Here is a 27,800-nt window from a genome sequence, read left to right on the forward strand (position 1 = left end):
GAAAGTTAATGGAATTGCCTGATAACATGAGATTTATTTTCATGGGTTTTAGTCTAGGTACTATAGAGGTTGGTTCAAATGTCAGTTGTGTTTTAAAGGAAACTATTTTCAGAAAATCATACTGATATAGAACGAAAATAAAACTCCTGTTTCAATATGTACAAAGCTTGCCTACAATACAGATCGAGCTATTAGTGTAATAATGTCATGCTTAACAGGGACATTTCCAGGAAAGGAATGTAAACACAGTAAACTAGAAAGCGATGCAGGTACATTATTTGAGTTTAGAAATACAGAGACAACTCCTGAGGTATCAGTTCAATCAACTGCTATGATGTTTTCTGTTTTGAATCGTAGATTTCATAACTTGTGGAATACAGATTAAATATAAAGACTTAGAGGATAAACTTGTACTCCATATCAGTTACTCAAGTGTTGTTAGCATTGCAGGTTTGCAGTTTGTTGATACTGTAGGCTTTGAAGATCCTGATCTTGTCACAAACATATATTAAATGTAACATTTTGATTTGGTATTTCTGTGCAAATCAGTTATTGTATTGTATTACTCTGAAATGTATTTGTACTGATAAAATAAATCTGGTTTTGGGATGAAATGGAATATTTCACAATAACACTAAATGTATGCGTATATAGGAGCATATTTGCAAGTTTGCTTATTCTTTCAAATTCGGTTCATATTGTGCAGGTCTCACTGTATGCATCTGCATTAAAAGTTAAATATTTGAGAAGCTGTTCTTACATGTCTGTCTGTGCTCTTACTGCATTTCCTCAAGTGTAACCGAATGTGACAAACATTTAGATCAGGAGTAAGTGAATTAATGTAAGACAGGACTATTTAACATGTTTGAACATAACTACACATCAGCTGATCATTCCAGTTACCCTGTTGTTGTTATTTTTGGGGTGGGGGATTCAAATACTTTTAAAGTATTTTCTTTTTTTTTACGAGTTGTAATATCCCACCTTTTTTGATAACATAAGTCCTTTACAATGGAAGATAATGATCTCATTCATCTTTGCAGACAATTCCACACAAACCTTTTTGACCCAGTTGGGTGTGAGATGAAGCTGTATTGAGCAGCCAGTGCCTACAAAAGCAAACCTAGTTCTCTCATTATAATGTACCTACCATTGCATATCATAACAACATTTCACCAATTTAATTTGCCCTTACTGTAACTCTGCTATCAGCCACCTGCCAATGTATGGAGCATAAGAGATGTGTCAAATGTATACTCCCACCTACCTTATTGTACCAACAACAAATCAATGTAAACCCTTTAAACAAAGCTTGCTCCATTCATTGAGAACTCAGCCATTTCTTTTACATTGTAAAATCAATATACAATCCTAATACAGCAAGTTGCAAAATGTCCTTGGGCCTCCATGTGGGCTCTGCATCTATTGTTCCAGAGACCACTATACATGTGCAGAAACCACCTTATACACAAATATTGAAATCTTAGAGCCACCTCAAGATCTTGCGTTATACGGAGAGAGGACTATAAGTGGTCCATATGCAGCTCATTTTGTAACAATAGCAAGTAAATGTGTTATTTAAACGTGATTTATAGACCTTATATATTGCTAGCACAGATGTATTCTATTTTTATACATGGTTACAGTTTTACCTATACACTACTGATGATAAGAATGCTGATAAAGCAAAACAATAAAATTGCCAAGGGATTCCATCTTGGTTCATTAACAATTTACTCGCATCTGCATTTTTTAATCTCATTCTCCAGTGTGCTGGAAAAGAAAAAGAAAGGTTTAATACAATACACTAAGTGGTAATTGAAATGTAGGCAGGTAAAATAAATGTACAATGTGTAATATTTTTCTCCAATAGCAGTAGAACACCCTTTAATGTATAACAGTTCACATTTCCATGTCATGATATCAACATTTTTCACCAAGAACAAGTAACACTTGACAAAAACATACTAGGATCCCTTCTGAAGAATTCTTCTATTTTGCTTATATAACATTAAGAAAATGGCTTGCAGTCATGCCTCCCAAGTTTTGACTTGTACTGCAGGTGACGTCAGCAGTCTTGATTATTATTTAGATTTGCCTATATATTTATTATAGGTATAGTGACTGTTTAATTACAAATAATTGATTCACAATCAATCACACATACCCAAAAGTGGAATTTGCATAATAATACAACTTGCCTGGAGACTTTTATACCTGGCATTAGCTAATTGGCTTATAGGAAGCCACTGCATACTGCAAGCTAAAACCATTTTTTTTCCCTCAGCAGCAGATTACTAATTTGTACTGCAATTCAATGTAGAATCTGCTTTTCCTGAAACCTGATAGAAACCATGTGCAAACCATATAGCACCATTAGTGAACAGTTTAATGACTTAGATACCAATGTGTTTGTGTATGTCTTATGTAAACTGCAGCATGCACAAGACATTCACTTATACACCGATCAGCCATAATATTTTGACCACCTGTCTAATATTGTGTAGGTCCCAAAACAGCCCTGACCTGTCGAGGCATGGACTCCATTAGACCTCTGAAGGTGTGCTGTGGTATCTGGCACCAAGACGTTAGCAGCAGATCCTTTAAGTCCTGTAAGTTGCGAGGTGGGGCCTTCATGGATCGAACTTGTTTGTCCAGCACATCCCACAGATGCTCGATTGGATTGAGATCTGGGGAATTTGGAGGCCAAGTCAACACCTTGAACTCATGATTCATCAGACCAGGCCACCTTCTTCCATTGCTCCGTGGTCCAGTTCTGATGCTCACGTGCCCATTGTAGGCATTTTTGGCATTGGACAGGGGTCAGCATGGACACCCTGACTGGTCTCCAGCTACGCAGCCCCATACGCAACAAACTGTGATACACTGTGTGTTCTGACACCTTTCTATCACAACCAGAATTAACTTTTTCAGCAATTTGAGCTACAGTAGCTCATCTGTTGGATCAGACCACACGAGCCAGCCTTCGCTCCCCACGTGCATCAATGAGCCTTGGCCACCCATGACCCTGTTGCTGGTTCACCGCTTTTCCTTCCTTGGACTACTTTAGATAAGTACTGACCACTGCAGACCGGGAACACCCCACAAGAGCTGCAGTTTTGGAGATGCTCTGACGCAGTCATCTAGCCATCACAATTTGGCCCTTGTCAAAGTCACTCAGATCCTTACGCTTTGCCATTTTTCCTGCTTCTAACACATCAACTTTGAGGACAAAATGTTCACTTGCTGCCTAATATATCCCACCCACTGACAGGTGCCATGATAACGAGATTTTCAGTGTTATTCACTTCACCTGTCAGTGGTCATAATGTTATGGCTGATCGGTGTATACACTCACCTAAAGGATTATTAGGAACACCATACTAATACTGTGTTTGACCCCCTTTCGCCTTCAGAACTGCCTTAGTTCTACGTGGCATTGATTCAACAAGGTGCTGAAAGCATTCTTTAGAAATGTTGGCCCATATTGATAGGATAGCATCTTGCAGTTGATGGAGATTTGTGGGATGCACATCCAGGGCACGAAGCTCCCGTTCCACCACATCCCAAAGATGCTCTATTGGGTTGAGATCTGGTGACTGTGGGGGCCAGTTTAGTACAGTGAACTCATTGTCATGTTCAAGAAACCAATTTGAAATGATTCGACCTTTGTGACATGGTGCATTATCCTGCTGGAAGTAGCCATCAGAGGATGGGTACATGGTGGTCATAAAGGGATGGACATGGTCAGAAACAATGTTCAGGTAGGCCGTGGCATTTAAACGATGCCCAATTGGCACTAAGGGGCCTAAAGTGTGCCAAGAAAACATCCCCCACACCATTACACCACCACCACCAGCCTGCACAGTGGTAACAAGGCATGATGGATCCATGTTCTCATTCTGTTTACGCCAAATTCTGACTCTACCATCTGAATGTCTCAACAGAAATCGAGACTCATCAGACCAGGCAACATTTTTCCAGTCTTCAACTGTCCAATTTTGGTGAGCTTGTGCAAATTGTAGCCTCTTTTTCCTATTTGTAGTGGAGATGAGTGGTACCCGGTGGGGTCTTCTGCTGTTGTAGCCCATCCGCCTCAAGGTTGTACGTGTTGTGGCTTCACAAATGCTTTGCTGCATACCTCGGTTGTAACGAGTGGTTATTTCAGTCAAAGTTGCTCTTCTATCAGCTTGAATCAGTCGGCCCATTCTCCTCTGACCTCTAGCATCAACAAGGCATTTTCGCCCACAGGACTGCCGCATACTGGATGTTTTTCCCTTTTCACACCATTCTTTGTAAACCCTAGAAATGGTTGTGCGTGAAAATCCCAGTAACTGAGCAGATTGTGAAATACTCAGACCGGCCCGTCTGGCACCAACAACCATGCCACGCTCAAAATTGCTTAAATCACCTTTCTTTCCCATTCAGACATTCAGTTTGGAGTTCAGGAGATTGTCTTGACCAGGACCACACCCCTAAATGCATTGAAGCAACTGCCATGTGATTGGTTGGTTAGATAATTGCATTAATGAGAAATTGAACAGGTGTTCCTAATAATCCTTTAGGTGAGTGTATATATATAATTATATATAATTATTATAATTATTATTTTTAATTTGCAGGACTTGTTAATGTAACTATATTTAGCAGCTACCTAAAGAGCATTTAGGTTATGAACATAAAATACTCATCACCAGAACAATTTGCACAGCGATGTAAGACCCTATTGGATTAAGCATATTTGCACCTAAAAGGTCTTAATCCCTCATTTACAGCATCTGCCTTGGATTTTAATTTGTTTAAAATAACATTGATGGATGCAAAGTCCCTCAAATCCTGTTCTACATTCCTAAGACTTCAATCTAATTTGACCCATTTCACTACCTATATCTATCTGTAGATTATATATATAACACCTATATGACACCTAATAATGGAAATGTCAGTTCCTGGCACATTTGATTGCTTTACTTTTCATATAAAGCATTTGGACTGAAGAAGGTTAAAGAGACAGGAGTGTGGCATTCTTCCCTGACCCACAATGCCATACTCCAGTAGAATTGATGAAGTTTAGTAGTGCAGCTCTTACACTCGGTGCAAATGACAGTTCCTCATACTACGCATCACAATGCATGCACATATCACACACCCGTGATTCGGGGAGGATGACAATGCCACACTTACATGGCCTTTTTTAGATTTCACATGCCAGATGTCTTGACACCACAGCACAGCTACTACTTGACTCTTTTGCCTCATGAAGTGTATCACTTGGTGACATTTTTCCATTCCTGGATTAATACATACTCTAAATTAAGCCACCTATTAAGAGTTGAGGCACCAGAGTGTGGACAGTCAACAACAGACCTTCTTTTCCTTTAAAGGTTTCTTACTCTGTTGAGCAGGACAAAACCATGTAATCAGTGAAAGCTCTTTCTCTAGGGATTTGTGTATGAAGACGATGGTTTTTTTTGGTGAAAGGCATATATCTACAGTGCTTGATGTGCTAAACAAAACAGGTATACAAAAAATAATTCTTATATGAGCCTACGTGACAGATCCCTCTCTAACTATGCAAGTAATGAAAGACGAACATGACCAACACACTGCAGACAGTCCCAATCGCAAATCCGTAGCTGTAATCAAAATCCATACATCAATCTGTTAAGATATACAATTCTTATTGTCTTTGCCTCTGTCACTCACACAGGCATGCCTCACCACCATCGCTCGCCAGGAAGTGGGTCTCTTCTTACATATATATATATATATATATATATATATATATAATTTTCCTTTTAAAAATATATACTGCCCATGATGCCTAAATTGTTTGATAATGGTCTGCATCTTTTTGACAAGAAGGCTTGTGTTGATGTATTGTGATGAGCTACACAGCAATACATGCCTGCGGGATCTTTTCATCTAATTATTGAACCATATATTTATTCTAAAAGGTTGATTTGTTGCTGTGTGCCTGCAAAGCTTACAAACCAGTTTTAATGTTAGTGGACCTTGTAAATAATGTACTGCTTTCCAATCTGATTAAAAGATAAGGTACAGGTATATTTCATTTAGTGTGTTACATCCCCAGTGTCTGTAAACCATAAAAACAACGTACCTTATACACAGAACTGTAATTATTAAAGCAACCTCCTCGACTTAAAAGATTTCCTAGTATTATGGAGAACAACATTTTTTTGTGACCTTTAGTGAAAAGTCTTATTGATTTTAAGCCTTATATAATTAAAATAGATTTCAACATAACGATTTCAACAATTTCCACGAAAGTTTAACTGGAACTAATTATGTATAAGGACACAGAGAACTATTCCTTTGTGATTTATTGATCTATTATCATAGTAAGGACACCAGTGTTCAAATTTCAGAAACACATGTATGTCAGATCCGTGCTTTGAGGGAAATGTACTGTAATTAAAATTCCTTAATTTCAGACACCATTATCATTTGAGTCCTCTGTGAACAGACATTTGGCTGTGAAAAACCCTTTCTCCAACAGGATAGGTGTACTCATCATAAAAAGTAATTAGTTTCATGATCATAAAATGTACCATCTGGGAGGGCTTTTGGCAGTCTTTCTGAAAGATGGGACTGGCTTGGTTGGTTGTAAAAGGCAGTTACTTTCTCACCTTGAATCTCTCCAAGTCAGATCTTAGGCACATTGATCTGAAATTGGTAGTGTCTATTTTAGCAATGCCAAACTGGCACATACTGAAATTAATCAAAAAGTACAATGACACTCTTGCCAAAATATTTAGATCTTTTTTAGAACCTTTATTTTGTAAAGTGTAGAATACATCAATGAATAATTATGACATATTTCAAAACATAATTGCTTTTAAATCTTTTCATTTGATCTAAAGTAAACCAAGATTTACTTGTGACAGACTGCAGTTTGAATATGCCATACACATTTGAATATACTTTTTTTTTTATAAATCTTTATGTATCGTTCTAAAAATAAATGGTATTTATTATATATATTCTGTTTTTTGAAGTCTTGCAACTCAACCTGGACCTAATTTAAAATACTATTAAAGTGTCAGGGATAATAGAAAAGAGTGTTTAATCACAGGTAATTAGAACAGTGGTATGCGCCAAGCAATGTGTTTGTTGTTAGAAGGCCACAAAACAGGAGACTGGCTAGTAAGTCATTTCCAGTTCATTTGAAGGCGATCATGAGGTTTGTAAAAGTGCGATCAAAGCCCTGACGCAAGAGCTTCATCCTCCTGCTTGGCAACTAATGAAAACCGTACTAGGAACTCAAATGCTGCAGGCTCAAGACATCTAATTGTGAGGGGAAAAAAGAAAGTGTCAACATTTCTCTGTAAACAATATTTTATATTGATATATGGCTTTAATTGTCTCACCTATGCTGGGATAATTAGTTTGAATTTCAAAGTTGTTTTCTTTCCCCTTTTCTAAATGTAATTGCTCATTTTAATGGTGCACGTTAAAATTAGTTTATGCAAGTATATATAGATAATTTAATTCTCTTAAAAATAATTTTGTAAAATATATTAAGTTTATTTGGTATTAGTTAATAAGCAATTATTTACTTAGGGAAAGATCTTCGAAAACCATTCAGAAAATTATTTTGACAAATTCAGGAGCTACTACTGTTCTGCTCTCCCTACATTACTGCTGCGCTTGTGTTGCCTAAAAGCTGTAAAGAGTTTCATTTTATTTTTTCTAAACACATCCATCAGTGAAGGGGAAGATAAATGCAAACAAGAGTTCTCTAAAGAATTACCTCTCTGCCTTTTGATCCAAATGGAATTTTGTGTTCATAAGTCCCAAGTTCTTCTGGATCCATTTCAGGAAATCTATAACTTTTAGAAATGTTAGGGCTTATATAATGACAGTGAAAAATGATTAACATTTTTCGAACGATTCATTTTCTGTACCTAAACCTGAAACTACGTGTTCTCTTCTATGGTTTTCATCTGCTAGCTCAGATGAAATGTACAGCACCCTTTTTCGTCTTCTTGTTGGAGATAATGTAATTGTGCAGCCTGTGAAATTTTATCTTTCTACTTCTTCGACCATTCAATCCTAGTTCCACCAGGGATTCTGCCGACTCTCTTCATCTGTCAAAATTTTCTACGTTCAATATTTCTTGTCTTGATATATTGGTGAAATCAGTTGACTGAGGCGCTTAATGTTTTGGTGTAACCTACACAGACATAGTGCTTTTCAGCAGTGTGTCAGTCACATCTCAAATGGGATCAGCATAATTCTGTAGAGAAAAACTCCATTCATCTATAATGCATGGGAGATCCAAGGATATATTACAGCATTTCGGGGGACTCGCTTTACATGTCACTTCTTGCAAAGTCCCAGGAGGGAAATAAATTGAAATTTTGCTGAAGTTAATATGGCTGAGAATTCAGTTTTTTAACTTCACAGACCTCCAGTAATTCAGTGAAATCAAGTGCTGATCTTGACTTAGGTTACTCTCAGTGTCATTTGAAGACTGGAGACATTGTGCTTTCTGTTTTAATTCTTAGCAGAGTGGAATTATGTTTTTGATGTTGTTAAAGCAAAGTAGAAAACAACAAATGCTGAGGTTAAAACAGTCTTTCAGTGTGGTGGTTTTTCTATGTAAACAGGTGAAGTGTCATCACCCAGGCACTGGGGGGAACAATGCAGGCTTTTGGTGCCTTTCTTGCTTGAATATCCTGTGACCAAAATTGTCCCTTTCTTGGTGGAAATACTAATACTTTGTGCAAAGTTCAAGAATACTTTACCTTGTTTGCACTCCTGATAATAATCACTTTATCCTCCATCTGTTGTAAGGAAGCTCTATAGCTCTTTGTGCTAAATGCTGTTACCTTACAGCAGTTTTGCTTGGAGAAGTCCTCTCAGCATAACTACCAATGTAATATAAAAAAAAACATATAGGCCAATACATTAAACACATAAACACAAAAATGTAATGCTCTGCTGCAGTTGTTCTGCATTGTAATAATTTTGAAAATGAAACAAGTTTCTACTTGTTCTTTTATAATTGTAGATTTTATCTGGGGAATCTGATACAAATTTCTACAGTGCTTATAGTAAACCACAGATATTTTTGTGTTCCACTTAAGTACTGTACAAAGTGGTTTCTGTGCCTTTTAAGTATTTGAGAGATTTGAATGGATATTGCTCTCCTTCAGTGGTGCATGATATCTTTACCAACAGTAACATCAGTCAGATTGTTTCCATTAACTGCCGTTCCTGCTTAAATCACTACAGTTCATTCTTTTAAAAAAATGCAGTGGATTTAGTGCAAATTATCTTTATGGTAAATTGTATATTGATAAATATATTCTCAGGTACTTGATCTCTTAATCTATACTAAAAAATGTAAACTATATGTAAACCCTCTAACATTACTGAGTGACATTTTAACAAATAAATAGTAGGCTATATGTTTATGCTAAACAGGTTATGTCGTTCTTAGGTAAAAAGCTTTCTTCTCCCACAACATCAAACAACATAACATAGCTGGCATTTATTACACCAAACACTTGTGTATCTGTTTGGTTTGGCTTACTATGCAGTTTTAAGACCCCTATCAGCATAAATCAACCATAACCCCCTTTCTCTTCCCCTTCTTCCTTTCCCCATGGTCTTTCTATTACTCTGAGTCCAAATCCTAGTTCCCATCATATATCATTCTGTGAGAGAATATTCTGCATGGCTGTAGAGATTTTGTGATTATGCGTTCCAGGTGCTGTGTGTTTAGATGAGTGTAAAGTAAACAGACCCTTTTGATTCCCATCTGTGCAATATTTTTAGTAGTAGCCATGCTACGAAATATGTGACATTTCAGTGTACATGAAGGACAGTTATAGTAGCAGAAGGAGCAAGTTAATTAATGGTTCAGTTGAAAACCATGGTAAAAAAGAAAAAATATATAATAAAAATAAATAGGGAATGCTTTATGTTAAATAGGATACATAGGTGGATCAGTGGGTGTCCCTGTTTAATATCATATCACTGATAAATCAAATAGATTTTTTTTAATCTATTATGGCAATATGCACATAATTGGGATTTTTTGTTGTTGACAGAGTTAGGAAATAAGGAGCTTTCTGCTTGGACACTGAGAGGATTTTGACTGATTTGATGGTACATTATAAAAGGGTTTACCAATGGGAACATGATGAGATAAATGATGCTTGTACAAGCAGAGGCTATTTGGTGTGAACCTTGGAAGAAGCTGCATTTCAAGTAAATTCTGCCTTCAGATTTTGCCTCCTCAGATGGATTGGACTTAAACATTCCTTCTTAGTTTCTTTACATTTGTACACACAGTCCAGTGAACAGCCTTCGGATCTGGCTTTGTTCAAGTGATTGTCAGGAGCTTAATGAGCTTTTTTGCCAAGCCAATGGCTTTGGTAGCATATGTCTCTACAGTGAATCTCATTCCTGCTGACTGGTCTTGTGGTGCTACATAGAACAAATACTGGATCTGTCACTGGTCTTGGATACTGCACCTCTTTGGCTTTTGTCAAATATTTTACTAAGCAAAAATCGACCAGAGCCATTTTAATGGTTTTCCTTTTCTTTGGCATGACTGCTTAAAAGGCAAAAGAGGAAAGGTTGTCCAAATCCTCTAAAGAATGATCTCTGAAGAGGTAGCAGCTCACGTGTAAGTAGAACCAATGTATTTATTTTAAATTAAATCTACCATAGCAAGTCTTGCATTGCATGGTAAAGGTGATGAATGTTTGAGCGTGTAAATATAAAAGGCACTGCAATTATGTTAAAGCTCTGCTGGCATGCCTCACAGGTAATGTTATTGAGTGGGACTCTGCAGGTTTTACATATGTAATTATGCTGCCATGTGTTTTTCTTACCATTCCAGTTCAAGCTGTAACTTGTCCATGAAGCTGCTTTGGTGAAAAAAGTATTAAGAAGAAATTACTGTCAAGACAGCCTTCTTGTTTTCTACTTATCACATTTGACTAAAACTTTATTTATTTTAAATATCAAGAAAAAATACAACAATACTACTACTGATCATTATCATTGTCATGGTGAGCACCAATTATGTCTTATTAAAAGGCTGCTGTGTGTCAGAAAGCATTGCAAGGAATATGCTCATAGTTGCTACCAAACTGGGCTTGTCTATATAATAGACTGCAACAATGGGGAAATAATTTTATTTAGTAAATCGCCATCATATTTCTTTTCTCCAGACTGAATTTATACTGAATTTCCTGTCCTCTAGTTCGGACTAAATCTGGATAACAGCTGTGCTTCTGGATTAGTTTTACTGTTCATTTCATACAAAGAAGGATTCAAGAAATGTTACTCAGGAGGGATACTCACATCTGTCGTACTATGCCTGCATTTTACTCACAAGACGATATCATTGACGAGAGAGACTAGAATCGATCCTTTCTGTAAAATGTTTCAGCCTTATATTTTGATATTACCATACTGATTTTCATTATACCTTAAGGTTGTTCAAAGTCACAACATAACATACGGTATATATAGTATCATCGTGTATGACAATGTTTCATACTGTTGCATTTTGACTTCCCCTGTACTCTTGGAAATTAAGGTTCCCCTGAGATAAATGTACTGTATTCCAATTCTGTGGAGCAGAAAATATACTTCAAAGTACTGTATAAGCAGCTTCAAAGTAGGAACACAAAATATGATTACATTTTGCCATACATAATACACACCTTGGGTTTTGCATTATTTTTACTTGATCAAAAGAGTACAGTGCCATCTTTAAAATTAAATCTGTTCACATTCAATTTATTATTTTAGCATAACAGTGTTAGGAAATTGACATTTCCCAGATTTTGATACAGCAAATTGCTTTTGGGCTTTGGGCTTGTGTGTGGAGTGGAAGGAATTCAAAATATAAGTCTTGTGTTGCAGCTGTAGTGTCTCAGCTATTGAAATTGCTAGCATCAGTCATTCCCCTCTATGTGAACTTCATTGAGGACATTGCTGCTGTAGTTTACAAAAATAAAACCCCTCTCCCTGTAATCAAATACGTAACATTTAATTGTACTATTTGAAGATGCAAGCTTTACTAATGTTATTCTAGTAATAAATTAGCAACACCCTCAGAGATGTAGGACTTCAAAGAGGAAAAAATACAAACCTTGCCCTGCTGTTAATGTGGGAAGCATGATCCATTAGTGATCTTTCAATTCATAAGTTTTTCTTGTTGTTGTTAAATCTGCCTCAATAACACAAATAATACTTTCATGCCTTAATGAACCATTAGGACCTCCTCACTGAATTAATTTCTTACCATTCAAGTTAAGAGTACATCTTGTCACATGAACTACATACAATTCCAAAAATCTTTAAATTGTGGAGGAATGTACTGTTATGTAAAACATACAACATAATTAAAATCATGTTTTTATCTATTTCAAGATGCATAATGAATATAAATATGTAACATACTGCATATGTACATTACTGTTCATTGCATCCATTGGCAGTGAGATGCAAAATCATGACATTTAGTATATATTTTAATAAGCCAATACATTATTTTATCTGATATTCCATATTTATTTCACACACCTTCACCTTCACACTGTGTCTTAATGAGCAAGCACTACAGGCTCCCAGTAAATCAGAGATGGGCAAATATATTGCTGTCAGAATGCACTACATTGGAATGGACTGTTGCAAGCAGATGTAAAAGTAAATATGTTTTATTGAAATGTATTTAAATAAAATGAAGAGAACAGTTCCTGGAAAAAAACATGAACTCATAGATATATAGAACAGTAGACATCCAAATCTTCTAGTTTATATTATGTAAAGCTTAAATAATTATTGATATCAATAAGATATCAATGTCAATCTGTTAATTTCAAGTATGACGTCATGGTACATTTTGTTGAACAGAAATATGTTATGTTATAAGTTTTTTGAATGATTAATCACGTAACTGTTGCCGCAAATTATTTTCCAAACCATTTGATCACATTTACTCACTCACACGTCCCAGCATTATACCGGAATTGTGCATCTGTGCTGTGCAAAGTAGCATCAAATCCCTGATGTGTCAAAGCCTGGCTTGAGCAGTAAGAGGTTTCAGACTTATGATGTCATAATATTTAATGAGGGCTGAAGGAATCACCCAGTTAGTGGTCCCCAGAGTGTAGCACCACATCTAGTCTTGTTAATGTATTTAGGAACACAGTCATCTAAATCAGTTACATTTTATAATAATGTGACTGAAATCAAGGAATATAATGTTTATTTCAAGTATTTGAATACTTCCGAATAACTGGGTTAGCACTCAGATTGCTTAGATTTGAGTATAAGTTGGTAAAATAAAATGATAGGGTTCATACAGTCTCTTTGTGAGGACACTTGAGTTGTTATGCATTCTATCTAACCCATTATTAATCCTAACAATAGCCAGAGTCTCAAATGTTGCCAATGAAACTAGGCTCATCGTGTACAAAATGAACCTGGTCCTGTGACATCGTCCCTCTAAACTCGGTAGAATATACAAACCCCCAGGATTGTTGCTTTGTTGAGGTTGTGTGGATCAGTCATGTTTATTAGTAATCTAATCTAAACGCAAAAGCTAACCTTAGTGCATTGTCAAAAGTATTACTTTCTTAATTATAATTAATACCATTATTACCTTACCTTTTATATCTAATTAAACCTGAACATATTCCATATAGACCTGTTTATTTAAACTTCAAAATATTAGAAAACAATACATCGTTTTAACTGGCATCAAATGTCACCAGAACAATTTATGGAAATTCAGAAATTAAAAAGATATACTATATTTTGGTGTTTGCAAATGTTGGCAGTTATAGTGCTGCCAATATCCTTTCTGCTTGTTGGACCACTGCTAAGGTATAGTAACAAGAATGTTATTTCTAAAATAAACAGCCGATTCCAGAGTTGCTGTGAAAGATGTTGACTGTTAGCAGAGAACACAGCTAACTAGCTGGCTCAAATACACTATATCAAATCAATTAATATACAATTAGTCTTGTTGCAGTTATTTTGCCCTAATTTGTCAATAACTGTGATTCCAGCTGGTAGTTAATTTAATTTTCAGAAACAAGCGACCACAGTAAATGCAACTGACTTGTAGCTGTAGGTACACCTACTAGGGTCATTGTGTGGGCAATTCAGTTAACTGGATTCCAGCCCCTGAGCACAATTTGGCATGGATTAGTTTCAGCAACATCCTACAATCTTGGTCATGTACAATAATTATTGTTTTTCTAGCTATTTTGCTTTCTCACTTCCACTCAACCAAGTCCACCTTTCACAACACTCTGTCACCTCTTCCAGTGCTCCTAAATGGCCTATTGCCCAAATGTGCTACCATTATAGATGCACCATAAAACAGTAAAAGTGTGGTAAATGTGACTAGAAAATTAAGTGGTATTATAATACTCAAATAGGAAACAGGAACACTGAGCTCCCGAAAAGGAATTATATGGTCTTCTAATCTATGCTTGCAAAATATTACCTTATATACTTATTTGAAGCAAGTTATTTTTCTTTTGCTAATGTTATAAAAGCATGGCCTACTGTTAGATGCTTAGATTTTTCTGTACACTATAACCTGTATCATATAGTATATAGTAAGCAAGCCAGAATCACTTCTTATATATATATATGTTTTATCTCTGACATATACAATATTTATGGCTCCATAATAGAGCTATTCAGCTGTCTGCATAAAGAAAATTAAGGAAACAAATCACGATTAACTGAAGTTATCTTTTAACATTGGTTTGAAGATATAATCTCATTAGGTCAGCATGTCATTGCATTATGTAACTGGTGACTTTTAATAATGAACTTATTGCTTGTAAAGCAACAGGCAGTGTCTGCAACAGTGGATATTAATTTTATGCAAATAGTGTTTTTCGTATCTTATTTTTCTTCAAAGCGGACAGCTTTATCCTGACGGTCATTGTAGGAACACAAAAGCAAATTAAGCAGTAATGTACGCCATGTAGAAGTTGCGCTTAATTAACTGCATTATACAGCACATTTAACATTTAAAAACACTGCTTAAAAACACATGCACACGTACACACACTGGAATGGGCTGTGGAATATATTTTGATGGTTGCGTGGTTTCACAGATTTGTTTAAAACATTTTGAACCAACCTACAAAGAAGTCTCAAGTTGAAAAGGAAAAGTATGATTTATTTTTGCTGTTTGTAAAATAACAGACTAGGATATTGTTTATTTGTTAATGAAATATTAAGATTTCCCCTATTTATTACTACTACTACTACTACTACTACTACTACTACTACTACTACTACTGCTGCTTTAATAGAAACAATTTTCTCAACTTTTAATGAAGGTTGTTCCCACAGCACTGCAGAATAGTTTAATCCCCCCCTAACTACGCGGATTCTCAGTAATCCAATTATGGGATTGCAGATTAAACTACAGTACACCATAAGGCATGTAATACTTTTGAGGTTAAGCAGTGAAACAAGCATAGTTCCGAAATCATGCTAAAATGTGGACAATGTGGTCTAACACTTAAACAGCCACAGCCAAACATTATAGTCAGGATTGCATGAATGTAATCCCATCAAAAACCATGGGAGCAGTCTGTGGTTTTACACTTCTTTTCAGGTGTCTACACCATCTTTTTGATGCTATAAGCAAACTATGGCAAATGAATTTCAACATTTCCTTGAATTATACAATAAATGTTCAAAATACCTGTAATTATGTTGTTTTATACCATTCTTGTCTTAAATGAATTTAACAGATGAAATATATGATTAATACATTTTAAAATTACACTCCATGCAATATTATATAAAATGGTAGCCTACAGAGAGAGAGAGAGAGAGAGAGAGAGAGAGAGAGAGAGAGGTAGCTGAAAGAAAGAATACATATTTGTTTATGGTATTTCCTCATTATGAAGTAAAAATACTAAACCAGAATGTAGTGGATTTTACACAAACATATATTGGTATATTCATACAATGAATTGTCCTTGGGTTCCTCCTAAATCCTTCTATATATTTCCTACAGTAGCTGAGAAAAATGAGCCATCTTTTATAGAGCATTGATTATAAGAGTAGTGTGGCAGTGAGTCATCCACACTGAGCTGCTAATGGCTGCCTTTGTCTCTTTGTTGTTCTGTGGCAACCTGTGCTGTGACTTCATTTCACTCATCAACTACCATTCTGTAACTTAAAAGTACAGGTTCTCCTTTCAAATAATTGATATGAACAGGGGCACTTGAATAGGAATGTTTTTTTTGTTTTTATATGTCTGAAAAGGGCTACATTTAATGTTTTAGAATTTAACCTTAGCTTGTTAAATAACTCAGTTGCAAGTATTGTATACATACAATGAAATGTAAGAAAATCACGCACACAGAGTCTTTTTGTACTGCAGGGCCTTGGATATCATGAATGCAGGGTGGAAATAATTGTAGTTTCTCGTCTGTATATTATCCTCCCATTTCTGTACTGAGGACACATGCTGATGCAGGTTAGTTGTCAATTAAAGCCAGCCCTCAGCTTGCTTAACCCCAATGCGCATCTTTTACACGTTGCCTCAGACTGAAGTAGAAATTTTCTCACGCATAGGAGAGACCTGAAAGTGTACCTCGGTGTGTTTTCCATAACTGAGTGTAGGTTTTTGTTTGTTGTTTTCCAATCCACATGATCTCAGTTTCTTTATTTTATGAACATCCCATTCTGCAGTTTTTGTAATAATCTTTCCACAATAAAATAACATTTTTAATTCACCAGACATTGCTAGTGTAAACACCCCGGTGCTGTGAGACTTAAAAATGTAATCCATCTAAGTAGTGTGGAGTTGATTAAGCTGGAGGTTAACAGAAATGGGAAAGGGCCACACGTTGACTTGCTGGGATTGTTTAAAACCCCTCTTAAACTTTCATAATCTCTCAACAAAGTACAATCCTATTAGTATAGATGTTTTCCCCTTTGATTTTCATCGTGGATACTGCTATACATTTCCCATATGTGAGAAACCTGTAAATAAGAATATACCAGTAAAATACAATTAAATTGAATTCCTCTCATTCTATTAATTTTATATGATCAACTGGGGAATATTTAGCAAAGTCATACATCTCCTTGAACTTAATAAAAGTATCTGTATTGATTTAATGTATTATCATTATTTCCCTGTTCTTTAAATTTGTAATACTGTCTCAAATATTAGTTAGGACAAGCTAACCAGTCCTGAGACATAAAGCAGTGACAGATTTAATCCCATTATTGTGATAAATGGTATGTGAAGGGGAGTACATGTAGCAAAACACAGAGTCCCACAGGGACAGAGTCTGCAGTCAAACAAAAGTGTATTGAATTGACTCTTTCACTATCTTGTCAATTATTGAATTACTGGTCATGAACTGGTTCTTTGACCTTTCTGTTTCCTATTGAATATGTGAATTAAGGGAAGAAAAAAAAGAGAGCCCTTCCAACAGAATTCAAGATGTGGTAGAAAGAAAGCAGTCTGTAAAAGAGGTCCACCATCAAACTATAGCTATCTCTTGTACTGGGTGCCATCCTTTATAGGAAATAAAGAGCTTAGCAGAAATGTTAAGCAGCCTAAGACTTCAACTCCAAAGATGAATCCATTTGAAGTTTTAATGAGGAATCCATGCAAGATAACAAAAAACATCAGTTTAATTCTGTTGTGTATTTCAATTTTATCTGAAAACTATACCTTAATCCTTACATAAAAGATTTTTAAAATAATCACACTTTTTTTTTTTCTTCACTGGCAGGGTTGGTTGAAGTGCTGGAAAATATTTTATTCAAGGATTTAGAGAAAGAAGAAAGGACAAGCTCTATCTATAGTAGGTACCATACAGCAGTTCTGTACAGTTGAGTGTATTTATCCAATGGAATTTGATGGCAGGGCTAGCATGGCATGAACTCAGTAGAAATTTGATGACTTGGGGCAGGCTAGCTGATTTCCGACATGTCCACTTGTTATCTGGGCTTGAGAGATTGAATTAGTAGGGTCTGAAGATGTGTGGGAAAGAGGTACATCCCTAGAGCACACCAATCACAGGTTCAGGCTGGACAAAAATTGCATTTTCAGAATCATATAAGTATTATGCCACAAATATACACACACTTAGAACAACAAATAAACAACTATGAATATCAAAGAAAAGCTGCAATATAGTTTAAATTATGTTTTAATCAGTTGATGGAATAGGTGACAGGTTATAAAATCAGCTACAAAACTGGCTCAATATAGCATGTTGAAGCATGTTTTGCAGTTACAATTCTGTGGCTTTTTTATAGGGTGGGGTGGGGTGGGGTGGGGTGAGGTATGAGCATTAACACATTTTCAGGTTTTGTAACTATTTTAAATGATATGAGTTTCCAATATGCTTCTATCCAAAATGTATTTCCAAACACATCGGGGGTACATTGAATTTCATTGTGACTTTCTATACCTCCTCTGATCTCCTCTTCATTAAATAACTCCCATTAAAAGTTTACGTATAGTTATGGTTCTGACAGCCGTGCAAATACATTAAAATTTCTGTATTAAGAACATTATTATTATTATTAATACAATGTTTCAAAGTTAGATATATAGTTGACTTGTTGTTTTATGGATTTTCAAGTTAAAGACCTGGACAGATGGGAAAACGAAATATTTAATCACTTTTGTTACTGTGTTAGGCCAGTATCTTCAATGTTTATTCCTGCACTATGCCATTGCTTAGTGTAAATGCACACTAGTCTTTCATAATATAAAGTATTTAGTTACAAGGGACTCTAATGGCTATATTTAGCAGCATCTGGTACTTCAGTCCATAACTCACAGTGTATTTTTTTATGCCTCTGTTATTTAGTTTATTTTTGGATATGCTTACACCAGATGTCATGCATTAGTAAAACTAATGACAAAGATATGTTATGTTGCTCTAATGTTTATAATACAAACCATCATTTTGAATTGGTACCAAATACTTAACACTTAGGTCTAGTATCGTTTAGTATGAGACAGAACTGACTGAATTAACCTAACACAATAGTTTGTATGAAAAAAAAAATATATACAAACTGCAGTCATAGTGTACAGTGACCCCTGATCCTTAAGTATCCTTAAGTAAAACAGGATGTTTTGTGAGGGTTATTTTACACATTTTAATTCTCAAACTGTGTTATTATTTTCAGCAATATAATTGTGTTGATGTGAGAGCTTGATTGATTGATTGAATTGTCAGGGGAAATACTAAAGGGGAAAAAAGGCTTGCAAATCCAAGTTGTTTTTGTTTTCCCAAAAAAGAAGAGATATGTTGTATACAAACAATGGAAGGGTTAATGTTTGATACTGTAATGCAGATAGGCAATACATACATTAACATAGTAATGCATATTTTTGACAAATGAATGACAACTGATATTGATAAGTTTCAAATGGTTCAAAGTGATTCTGCTCTTCATCAAAGAATTTCATCCTGGAATGAAGGACATGGTTTCTTAAATTTACTTTTCTTAGTGTAGGTGGATTAATGGGAGTCTCATGTTGTTTGTACATTTCTAGATCCTCTGCCTTTGTGGATCACTTACTGAGATGAACTAAGCTGGAAAACAAATAGCACTGGTATTTCTTAACTGGGATTGCAATTTCCTCTTGCTGTCAAGTGATGAAGACACTTCAGAATGCAGGTGTTATTCCCTTATTTCCCTTGTATGCTATCGTGTGGTTCGTTCAGGGGACCACAGCCCTCGACATCCCACTTGAGGGTAAGTTATATAATTATTTTATTTTTTACAGGTAGATTGATCTTTCTTTCGCTCTCTGACTCAACACTATTTGAGAACCAGTGTCATCATAAATTACAGTCCCTCCTCCCCATTTCCCCAAGTTATCATAGCCTCAGGATGTGTATTTATTTATTTATGAATGTATGTGAAAGGTGGTGTCTTATATGCCCCATTTTAACATATCTATAATGGCAGCCTGGAAGTCTATTCTTGGACATCATTTTACCACACATTTTCACTAACATTTTACTGAAAAACCATACATGAAAACGGTCTGCTAAACACAGTATAATTCAGTATAAATTAGACATTGCATTAACATAAAGCCCTGTTGGTAAACCAATCAGATAAAGTTTGGCTCATTACAACGGGAGGTAAGAGGCTGACATTTGAGCAATATTTCCTTCGTCTCCTTGGAAACCAACCTTTTCCCCCCTCTCAGTTACAGCAGGGAGTTCGGAGGCTTATGCTCAGAAATATGGATTTATATTTTAAAAGCTTTAAAATGTACTTCAGTGCTTGCATTATTGAATATTAACATTCAATGAACAAGCTATGCATAATGTTATTGCAATATTAATTCAGAATGTAATTGAGCAATGAAATGATGTTGCCAATCCATATTGATTCTGTGACCAAAGTATTCATTGAAAGAAGTAGACATAAGACAATCTGTAAAATATTTGTAAGTATGTTTTTTTTTTCTTTTCATGCTTCCCTGGATGTTCTAGTTTTAGGCCATGTAAACAGTAAGTTATTCTGCTTTTCAGTGTCAGTTCAGTCAATCACAATTTAATAATAATGATGCTGTGATCACTTATTTAATATATTCATTAATTTGTAACATTTATATCCTTCTAATATTCAGAGCTTCACTGTCTATTTAATGAATGTGCTGTCTTTCTGGAAATGGGTTACACAAAACATCACTGTTCTAAACCACTTCAGACCCTGGCATTTTGATGTCCTTATTTATTTATTTGATGCTGGCAGGAGAACATTTAGGCTGGGGGGACATTGGTATATAGTGCCAAAAAGTGTGGAATGTAACTTGTTGCTTCTGTTATGTTGCTGCCAAAACTTTGAGTCATATTTCTATGGAATACAATATGTGGAAATAAAGGTTATCAGATGTCTCATCGTGGCAGATAGAAATTGAACCTTAAATCTTGTTTTCATGGACAATTTTAATATTATTATTATTATTATTATTATTATTATTATTAATAATATTAATAATAATAATAATAATAATAATAATAATAATAATAATAATAATAATAATAATTGTATATAGAGCATTTAATTTCAAAGGGCCTTGTAGGTTGACGGAAAAAAATAATTCACCAATGGATTGCATCTCCCTCACACAGCAAGCCTTGTGTTTAAGATCCAGTGAGAAATTGCTTAAGCTGTTTCACTACAGGGAGGGCAGGTTGAGGAAGCCCGATTTGGACGTTAGCCAGGACAGCAGGGCTAGCACTCCTATTCTCTGGATTAGTAGCATGTGATCTTTAATGCCCAAAAGTAGTCAAGACATTCAGTTTTACATATAGGAAACCACCTATCCATGTCACCATACTGGTACATTGGTTTGGGATGTCTGGTTGGTAGAGGTAAGCGTGCCACCCACTGTTGCGCCAACAACATTTCGCAAACCTTGTTTTGCATAGAAGCCTCTCATACAGGTAGCCTTGTTTCCCTTTAGAGATTTGACAAAATAAGGTAAAAACCAATATATAGTCAACCACTGCCTTTCCGAGTGCTGTTGAGTGGCACTCACAGAACCACTATTGGCTTGTGCCTAATATAACCTATGTGATTGGACCCTGGATCTGAAACACAGTTTCAGACACAGCTGAGTGCCCAAACCACAATCTCTAAAGAAGCAATACACCAGCTACATCAAATAGCCAGCTCCCGATCAAGGGGGATTACACTCTTAGGGATTCAGAACAATGATATCACCATAAAAGGCTCTTGTATATAGTAAGCCCTGGTGCACAAATACTGTATGTTTTGTCCTGTTCAATGAGCTTTTAGTAGACATTGAAAAGTTCTCTCTAATCAGTGAAATGTGACAATCATTTCAAGTAGCTGCACAGTCTTGGTTTAAATCAAGAATGCAACAAGTGGAAGGCAGTTGCGATAGAGTTTCCACTAATAAATTTGACTTTAATGCAGTTTTCTAGCAAGTTAGAGACTGGTGCCCCCTTGGCTGTACGATTCTTGATGACAATGTTAACTCAGATGCAAACTCAGATCTGTCCATGATCTTTAAGAGGATAGTGAAATCAGAGCTTGTGTGTAAGTCACTGTGGTAGATAAGTAGGTAGCTTTAGTCGTGTAATTGTAATCCTTTCTTGAAGAAAACATAACATATGATTTAATTGTGTTTTTTGGTCTCTCTGTGCTGTTTTTGTTGTTTATCTTACCCAGTTGAGCAACTTCCCACTATCACAGAGCAGTCGCCAACCTCAGAAATAGCATTTCCTTTTGATGAGAGCTTTTCCATTAAATGTGAAGCAAAAGGAAACCCAGAGCCAGAGTAAGTATTTTACCTTCAAAGCTGGGGAAACATGCATTAGTCTGTACGTGTTATTAAAAGGAATTGCTTTCTACCCCCATCCTTTCTATTATAATAATTTAATTAGGAGTATCTGTAGCTTATCATTTCTGACTGGTGTCCCAGTCAGACAAACACTGGACAAAAATGTTAGACATTGTATGAATTCTGACATATAAAGTAAGGGCACTGTTAAAAGAGGTTCACTGTGTCCTAATCTTGTTCAATAGCTGGCATAAGCATAGCTGACCAAGTGTTACTCATTTAGGTTTCGATGGAAAAAAGATGGACAGGATTTTCATCCTGATCAAGACCCAAGACTGATAACGAAGGAGAACTCGGGAACGTTTGTCATTAACAACAATGGAAATGTAACTGAGTTCCAGGGGATTTATCGCTGTTATGCTTCCAATAAACTAGGAACAGCTGTTTCACAAGACATTGAATTCATTGTGCCCAGTAAGTAATACGTTCTCATGTTTCAATATCCTAGTTGTATTGTTGTATTGATAAAAATATATACATACAAGCTCACTTACTTATGACACTCTTACTCCAAATTATTCATATCCACGTGTCCCTTATATTCCTTGCATTTTCTTATTTCCATGCTATCTTTAGCTTTGAGCACCCTCTTTAGATTTAATCATGTAAGACTCCCTTAAATGTGTGATATGAATGTATTTCACCTCCCTGATTCTCTACACATGCTCAAGACATTTGCACCTCAGTTGCACATTAGCCATGACTGATGGATATTTGGAGGTAACAGGTTTGTATTATATAAGTATTATGAATATGGTATATAACCAACACAAAAATATATCAAAAATTATATGATAGTTTCCTTTTTTTTTTTTTTACTGTGACAAACATTTTAAATATATATTACAAAATACTATATCAGAAAAAAGTATGTGCTTTAGACATTTTGAGGGTGGTCACAAATCACATGAATTGACTGCCACCCACTGGTAATGCTGCAATGCGAGTGCACAATTGTCAATGTTAAATATGAAAACAATATTGTTTCATCATAGTTGTTCCGAATGTTTTGCTTCTTTTTCAGATATCCCCAAATTTCCTAAAGAAAAGATCCCTCCACTTATAGTCGAAGAGGGGCAATCTGTCGTTTTGCAGTGCAACCCACCGAAAGGCATTCCTCCTCTGCAGATTCACTGGATGACCATCGGTGACTACTTCCTCATTAGATCAGATTTCAGAGCATGATATATTATTTCCATTAATGGATGTATCAATGTATGATCCAAACAATCCTTAAATAATAACACTTTGTATTTTCAGCACTGTCACTGTGGCTTTTCTGTACTTCTAAAGGGCTATTTTAGTTCCAGACGTGCATTTAAATGCAAGGCTTGCCCTGTGTATAGTTCCAGTCTTAACCAACACCCTCCTCCACCCTCCCCACATCCCTTTTGAAGGGGTGGTGCTCATATCTCACTGACCTTTTGACTGGTGTCTGAAGTACTGCCTCAATAGAAGAAAGATTGTAGGTCTAGCCATACAAGTATTCAAACACAATCATCCAAATAATATGCTTTTGAAGCTGCAGAGTCTGTTATGGAATCTAAAGCTTTCTTGTTTGCATTGATATCAACTAACACACAATTGATGGATCATAGCTATGAAACAAAAATGTTCTGATCTAAGCAAGTGAGTCAGTCTCAAGAAACAGAGGGGAAAAAGTGAATACTGTTATGCATTACCTGCAAAAAGATTTGTTTATTAAGATAAAAGAAAATCAACTTTTATGGCATGTGTTACAATATCAGTGTTTCACTGTGGACACAGCTTAGTCAGAAGTGTATGTGTGATCTTTTTATATATATATATATATATTTGTATGAACATTTTTTTCACATATTCCTTTGTAGAACACATGAAGAATATTAATGCAGAACACATGTCCATTTTTTGTTTTTGAACTGCTCTGGTGGGTCTCTTTTTAATGACATGGTTTTATTTCGAGATTGCTTACACAACAGCCCGACTTGTATAAGGTCCTGCCAAGTAACTTGAAATACATGACTAAAAAGCAGCTCACAGTCATCAATGATAGTTGGTGAAGATAAATAGATAATATAAGAAGATCATAGATAAAGTGCCATATAAAAAATTAGTCCCTTGTGTAGTGCTAGACATTAATTGTTTAAATTTCAGAGATACGGTACACTTAGGTTTGAATTCACTCTAATAAAACATTACTATGTATTCCTTCCTCGCTCTATTCTCTCTGCAGGTCTGCAACATATTGAACAGGATGAGAGGGTATCTATGGGCCTAAATGGAGACCTCTACTTCTCCAATGCACTGGAGAAGGACAGCCGGAGTGACTACTGCTGTGTTGCTGCGTTTCCAAGAATTCGAACTATCGTGCAGAAAACCGCTATGAGTGTAATCGTCAATAGATGTATGTTTACCAATGCCATTAATACAAGCTACGCATTGTATTGATAATCTTTTTTCAAAGAATAAAAGTAGCTCACCTCCTGGAATATGTCATGACTTTCATGGGCAATTTCCATTTTTTCACGGTTTATGACACTAACATGGTATTATTTATCATTATTTTTTTTACCAAACATATCATAACATCATGTTTTCATTATTATTTGTCATGTGTATTATTTTTATCACTATTTTCTGTTGCATTTGTTTCATTTTTTTATTTCAGTTGAATCTGTCAGTGGTTCAGAGTCGCATGATAGCACTGGGGCTAGTGGTGAGTTAAGTTGAATATTAAGTTTTTAACTCTATATTGAACATTACATTGAGATTTGTTTTCTTAAACTAATAATAATATATTCTAAATCCAGGAAGTTTCAGGTACAGTATAACTTGTGTATATGTGTTTGTTTAAGTAACATGTTTAATATGTTGAAGTATGTTGATTGGTAGTGTGGCCAGCTGTACTCCAAGTACAAACACAGAAATAACGACTGATGAATGACAACTTTTTTATATAATTTGATATATCAAAGGTATATCACTTTCAGATTTCTTTTTCCAGAGTTTACAAGAAGTAAGGAAGAAGGGAAAATGGTGTGTCTGTACCTGCGTGTGTAAATAACTAATGTTAGGTGTTTAAAACAAATAAAATAATCTCTTATTAATTTATTATTTTACTTGATTGTTTTGCTTTGATTTACAGCAAACTCAATCTTGCACAGAAAACCACAGCTTATGTCGCCCCCTGGAGGTCAATCTGACATCCGTCTTGTGAAAGGAGATTTACTCCAAATGGAGTGCATTGCAGAGGGCCTGTGAGTAGATTGGGATGTGATTGATTATTATGATAATATAGCCAAACCAAACATTTCAGAGCTATCATATTCAAATTACTTTTCAGGCAAATACATTGCGTATACATTGACCAGAATCTATTTTATATTCCACATGCAGTTTCATAACAGCCAGGCAAAATCTTTCTTAAAAGTAAAACATCTAATTCCACTTCTAAACTACCTTACATTTAATTGTGCTTAAATACCGGAATCAATTTAAAGTAATTGAAGAGCTTAAGAAAAACATGGAAATTTGCCCCCTTTCACTTATTGTGTATGTAATAACAATGTTATTGTGTTTTGTTGATAGACCAACTCCTAAATATAAATGGGTTAAGGTGGGAGATGACCTGCCGACACGCAGCAGAAAAGAGAACCATGGCAAACTTCTTAGAATACCAAAAGTCAATGCAGATGATAATGGAAGATACATGTGTACAGCTGAGAACTCTCTTGGAAAAACAGAGCATTACTTTACAGTTACAGTTGAAGGTAAGTGATTCAGCGTCAACGTGTTATGTACAATGAATAAGGCTGCACTTTTATAATGTAGGCAATAATCTATTTTCACTGCGTAGAAAAGAGAAAATTAAACCACAACTGAATTACAAACATAACTGTTGGAAAATATAACTATAAGTATAAGCAATCTGTTATTCCAAATATGATTTGCAGTATTGGAATTTACAGTTAAGTTGGTATTATTAATATTTAAGGAAAATGCACCATCTACAGGTTATTCTGTGGTGTTGCACCATCACTTTTTCAGCCTAACATTAGTGTAGCTTTGAGAATTCACCATGGCCACACTGTTTGTTTGTTGTTGTTTTTTCTAGAACCACCTCAATGGGAAATTAAGCCTGAGAGCCAATTATATATGATTGGATCTGAAGTCACAATTAAATGCACTGCAACAGGAAAACCACAGCCATCCATCATATGGACTGAAAATGGGTTACCTCTACGGGGTAAGTCAAAGGACAGAAAACACAGAATTTTAATTTATTGCAAACGAAAAATATAATTTCAAACCTAAACAAAAATCAGAACATTAAATTCATTTCAACTCTCTATTTTTTATATAGAATTCTGAATATGTTTCTTAAATGGACAATTTACTTATGTTTTTATTTCAGATGCACCTGGCTCTAACAGAAAGATTTTTAGTGACACAATCTTAATTCACAATGCAAAGGCAAACAACAGCGCAGTCTATCAATGTATTGCATCAAACAAACATGGAACCATCCTTGCCAATGCTAACATCATGGTCATGAGTAAGTATACCTTTCCATATTCACAGTGTGAATAAATATAATTCATAATTTCAAAAAACCACACTTCTTTTATGAAAGTATGTGCATAAAAAAGTAATCCCTCTGTATTTATATGATAACTATGATGCCCTTCATTTTTACCTTTCTGTTCAATCAGACGTTTAAGTTAATTAGAAATAAAAACACTCCATAAAATGTTTGAATGATGTAGAACACATGTTCCTTCTTTAACTGACAAAAGCATAAGTATTAATTGAATTTCAACATTTGAATGCAATGCAACCAATGCCCTTAAGATACAATGACTCCCAGAGGAACACTACTGCTAGAGGACATCATGCTTCAGCAACCTGTTGATTACCCCACTGGAACTTGAATTCCCTATCATCCACGTTTTTGCTGTTAAATTAAACTTTTCTTTTATAGAAATGATAAATAATTGAATACGTAACCAGTGCCTACAATACAGAAGCATGTTATTCACCATAATTACATTTATGTGATCAGAATTTACGTATATTTGCCTTACCACTGTCTTACCACTGAGTGTCAGAAACATCCTTTCCACAAAACAGAATGCATTTTGTTACCTGATATGCTGTATTAAATTGCATTAATTTTCCTCACAGACCTTCCTCCCATGATACTAACTAAAGATGAACAGAAGTATGCAGCTGTAGTAGGAAAGAGTGTCGTTATGGACTGCAAAGTGTTCAGCTCACCCCCTTCTACAATATCTTGGTAAGTGAGGGGGAAAATTCTCTCAATTACAGTGAGTAGGTCAATAAAAAGACTTAGGGCCGGATTATATCAAAACTTTGACCCACCTGCTAATAGCAAACTTCAAACCTGCAC

The 27,800-nt window shown here is 35.4% G+C and overlaps 1 protein-coding gene across 19 annotated transcripts in view; it reads left to right on the forward strand.

Moving 5' to 3' along the window:
* Positions 1-27,800, forward strand: part of chl1b (cell adhesion molecule L1-like b) — a 79,058-nt gene that overhangs the window by 26,561 nt on the left and 24,697 nt on the right. For 11 of the 19 annotated variants that reach the window (XM_066698057.1, XM_066698070.1, XM_066698056.1 and 8 more), the window contains exons 2-14: positions 17,790-17,861; positions 19,574-19,776; positions 20,529-20,546; positions 22,237-22,345; positions 22,632-22,822; positions 23,433-23,555; positions 24,624-24,794; positions 25,059-25,106; positions 25,536-25,647; positions 25,979-26,160; positions 26,505-26,636; positions 26,805-26,945; positions 27,575-27,686. In XM_066698057.1, the coding sequence (XP_066554154.1) occupies positions 19,677-19,776; positions 20,529-20,546; positions 22,237-22,345; positions 22,632-22,822; positions 23,433-23,555; positions 24,624-24,794; positions 25,059-25,106; positions 25,536-25,647; positions 25,979-26,160; positions 26,505-26,636; positions 26,805-26,945; positions 27,575-27,686 (1,439 nt within the window). In that variant the 5' untranslated portion in view covers positions 17,790-17,861; positions 19,574-19,676. Of the gene's footprint in view, positions 1-10,446; positions 10,664-16,449; positions 16,517-17,789; positions 17,862-19,573; positions 19,777-20,528; positions 20,547-22,236; positions 22,346-22,631; positions 22,823-23,432; positions 23,556-24,623; positions 24,795-25,058; positions 25,107-25,535; positions 25,648-25,978; positions 26,161-26,504; positions 26,637-26,804; positions 26,946-27,574; positions 27,687-27,800 lie in introns of those variants that run through there. The other 8 variants (XM_066698060.1, XM_066698059.1, XM_066698066.1 and 5 more) reach the window with 6 other exon arrangements.

Source organism: Amia ocellicauda, chromosome 3, assembly GCF_036373705.1.
Source record: "Amia ocellicauda isolate fAmiCal2 chromosome 3, fAmiCal2.hap1, whole genome shotgun sequence".
Lineage (NCBI taxonomy): Eukaryota > Metazoa > Chordata > Actinopteri > Amiiformes > Amiidae > Amia > Amia ocellicauda.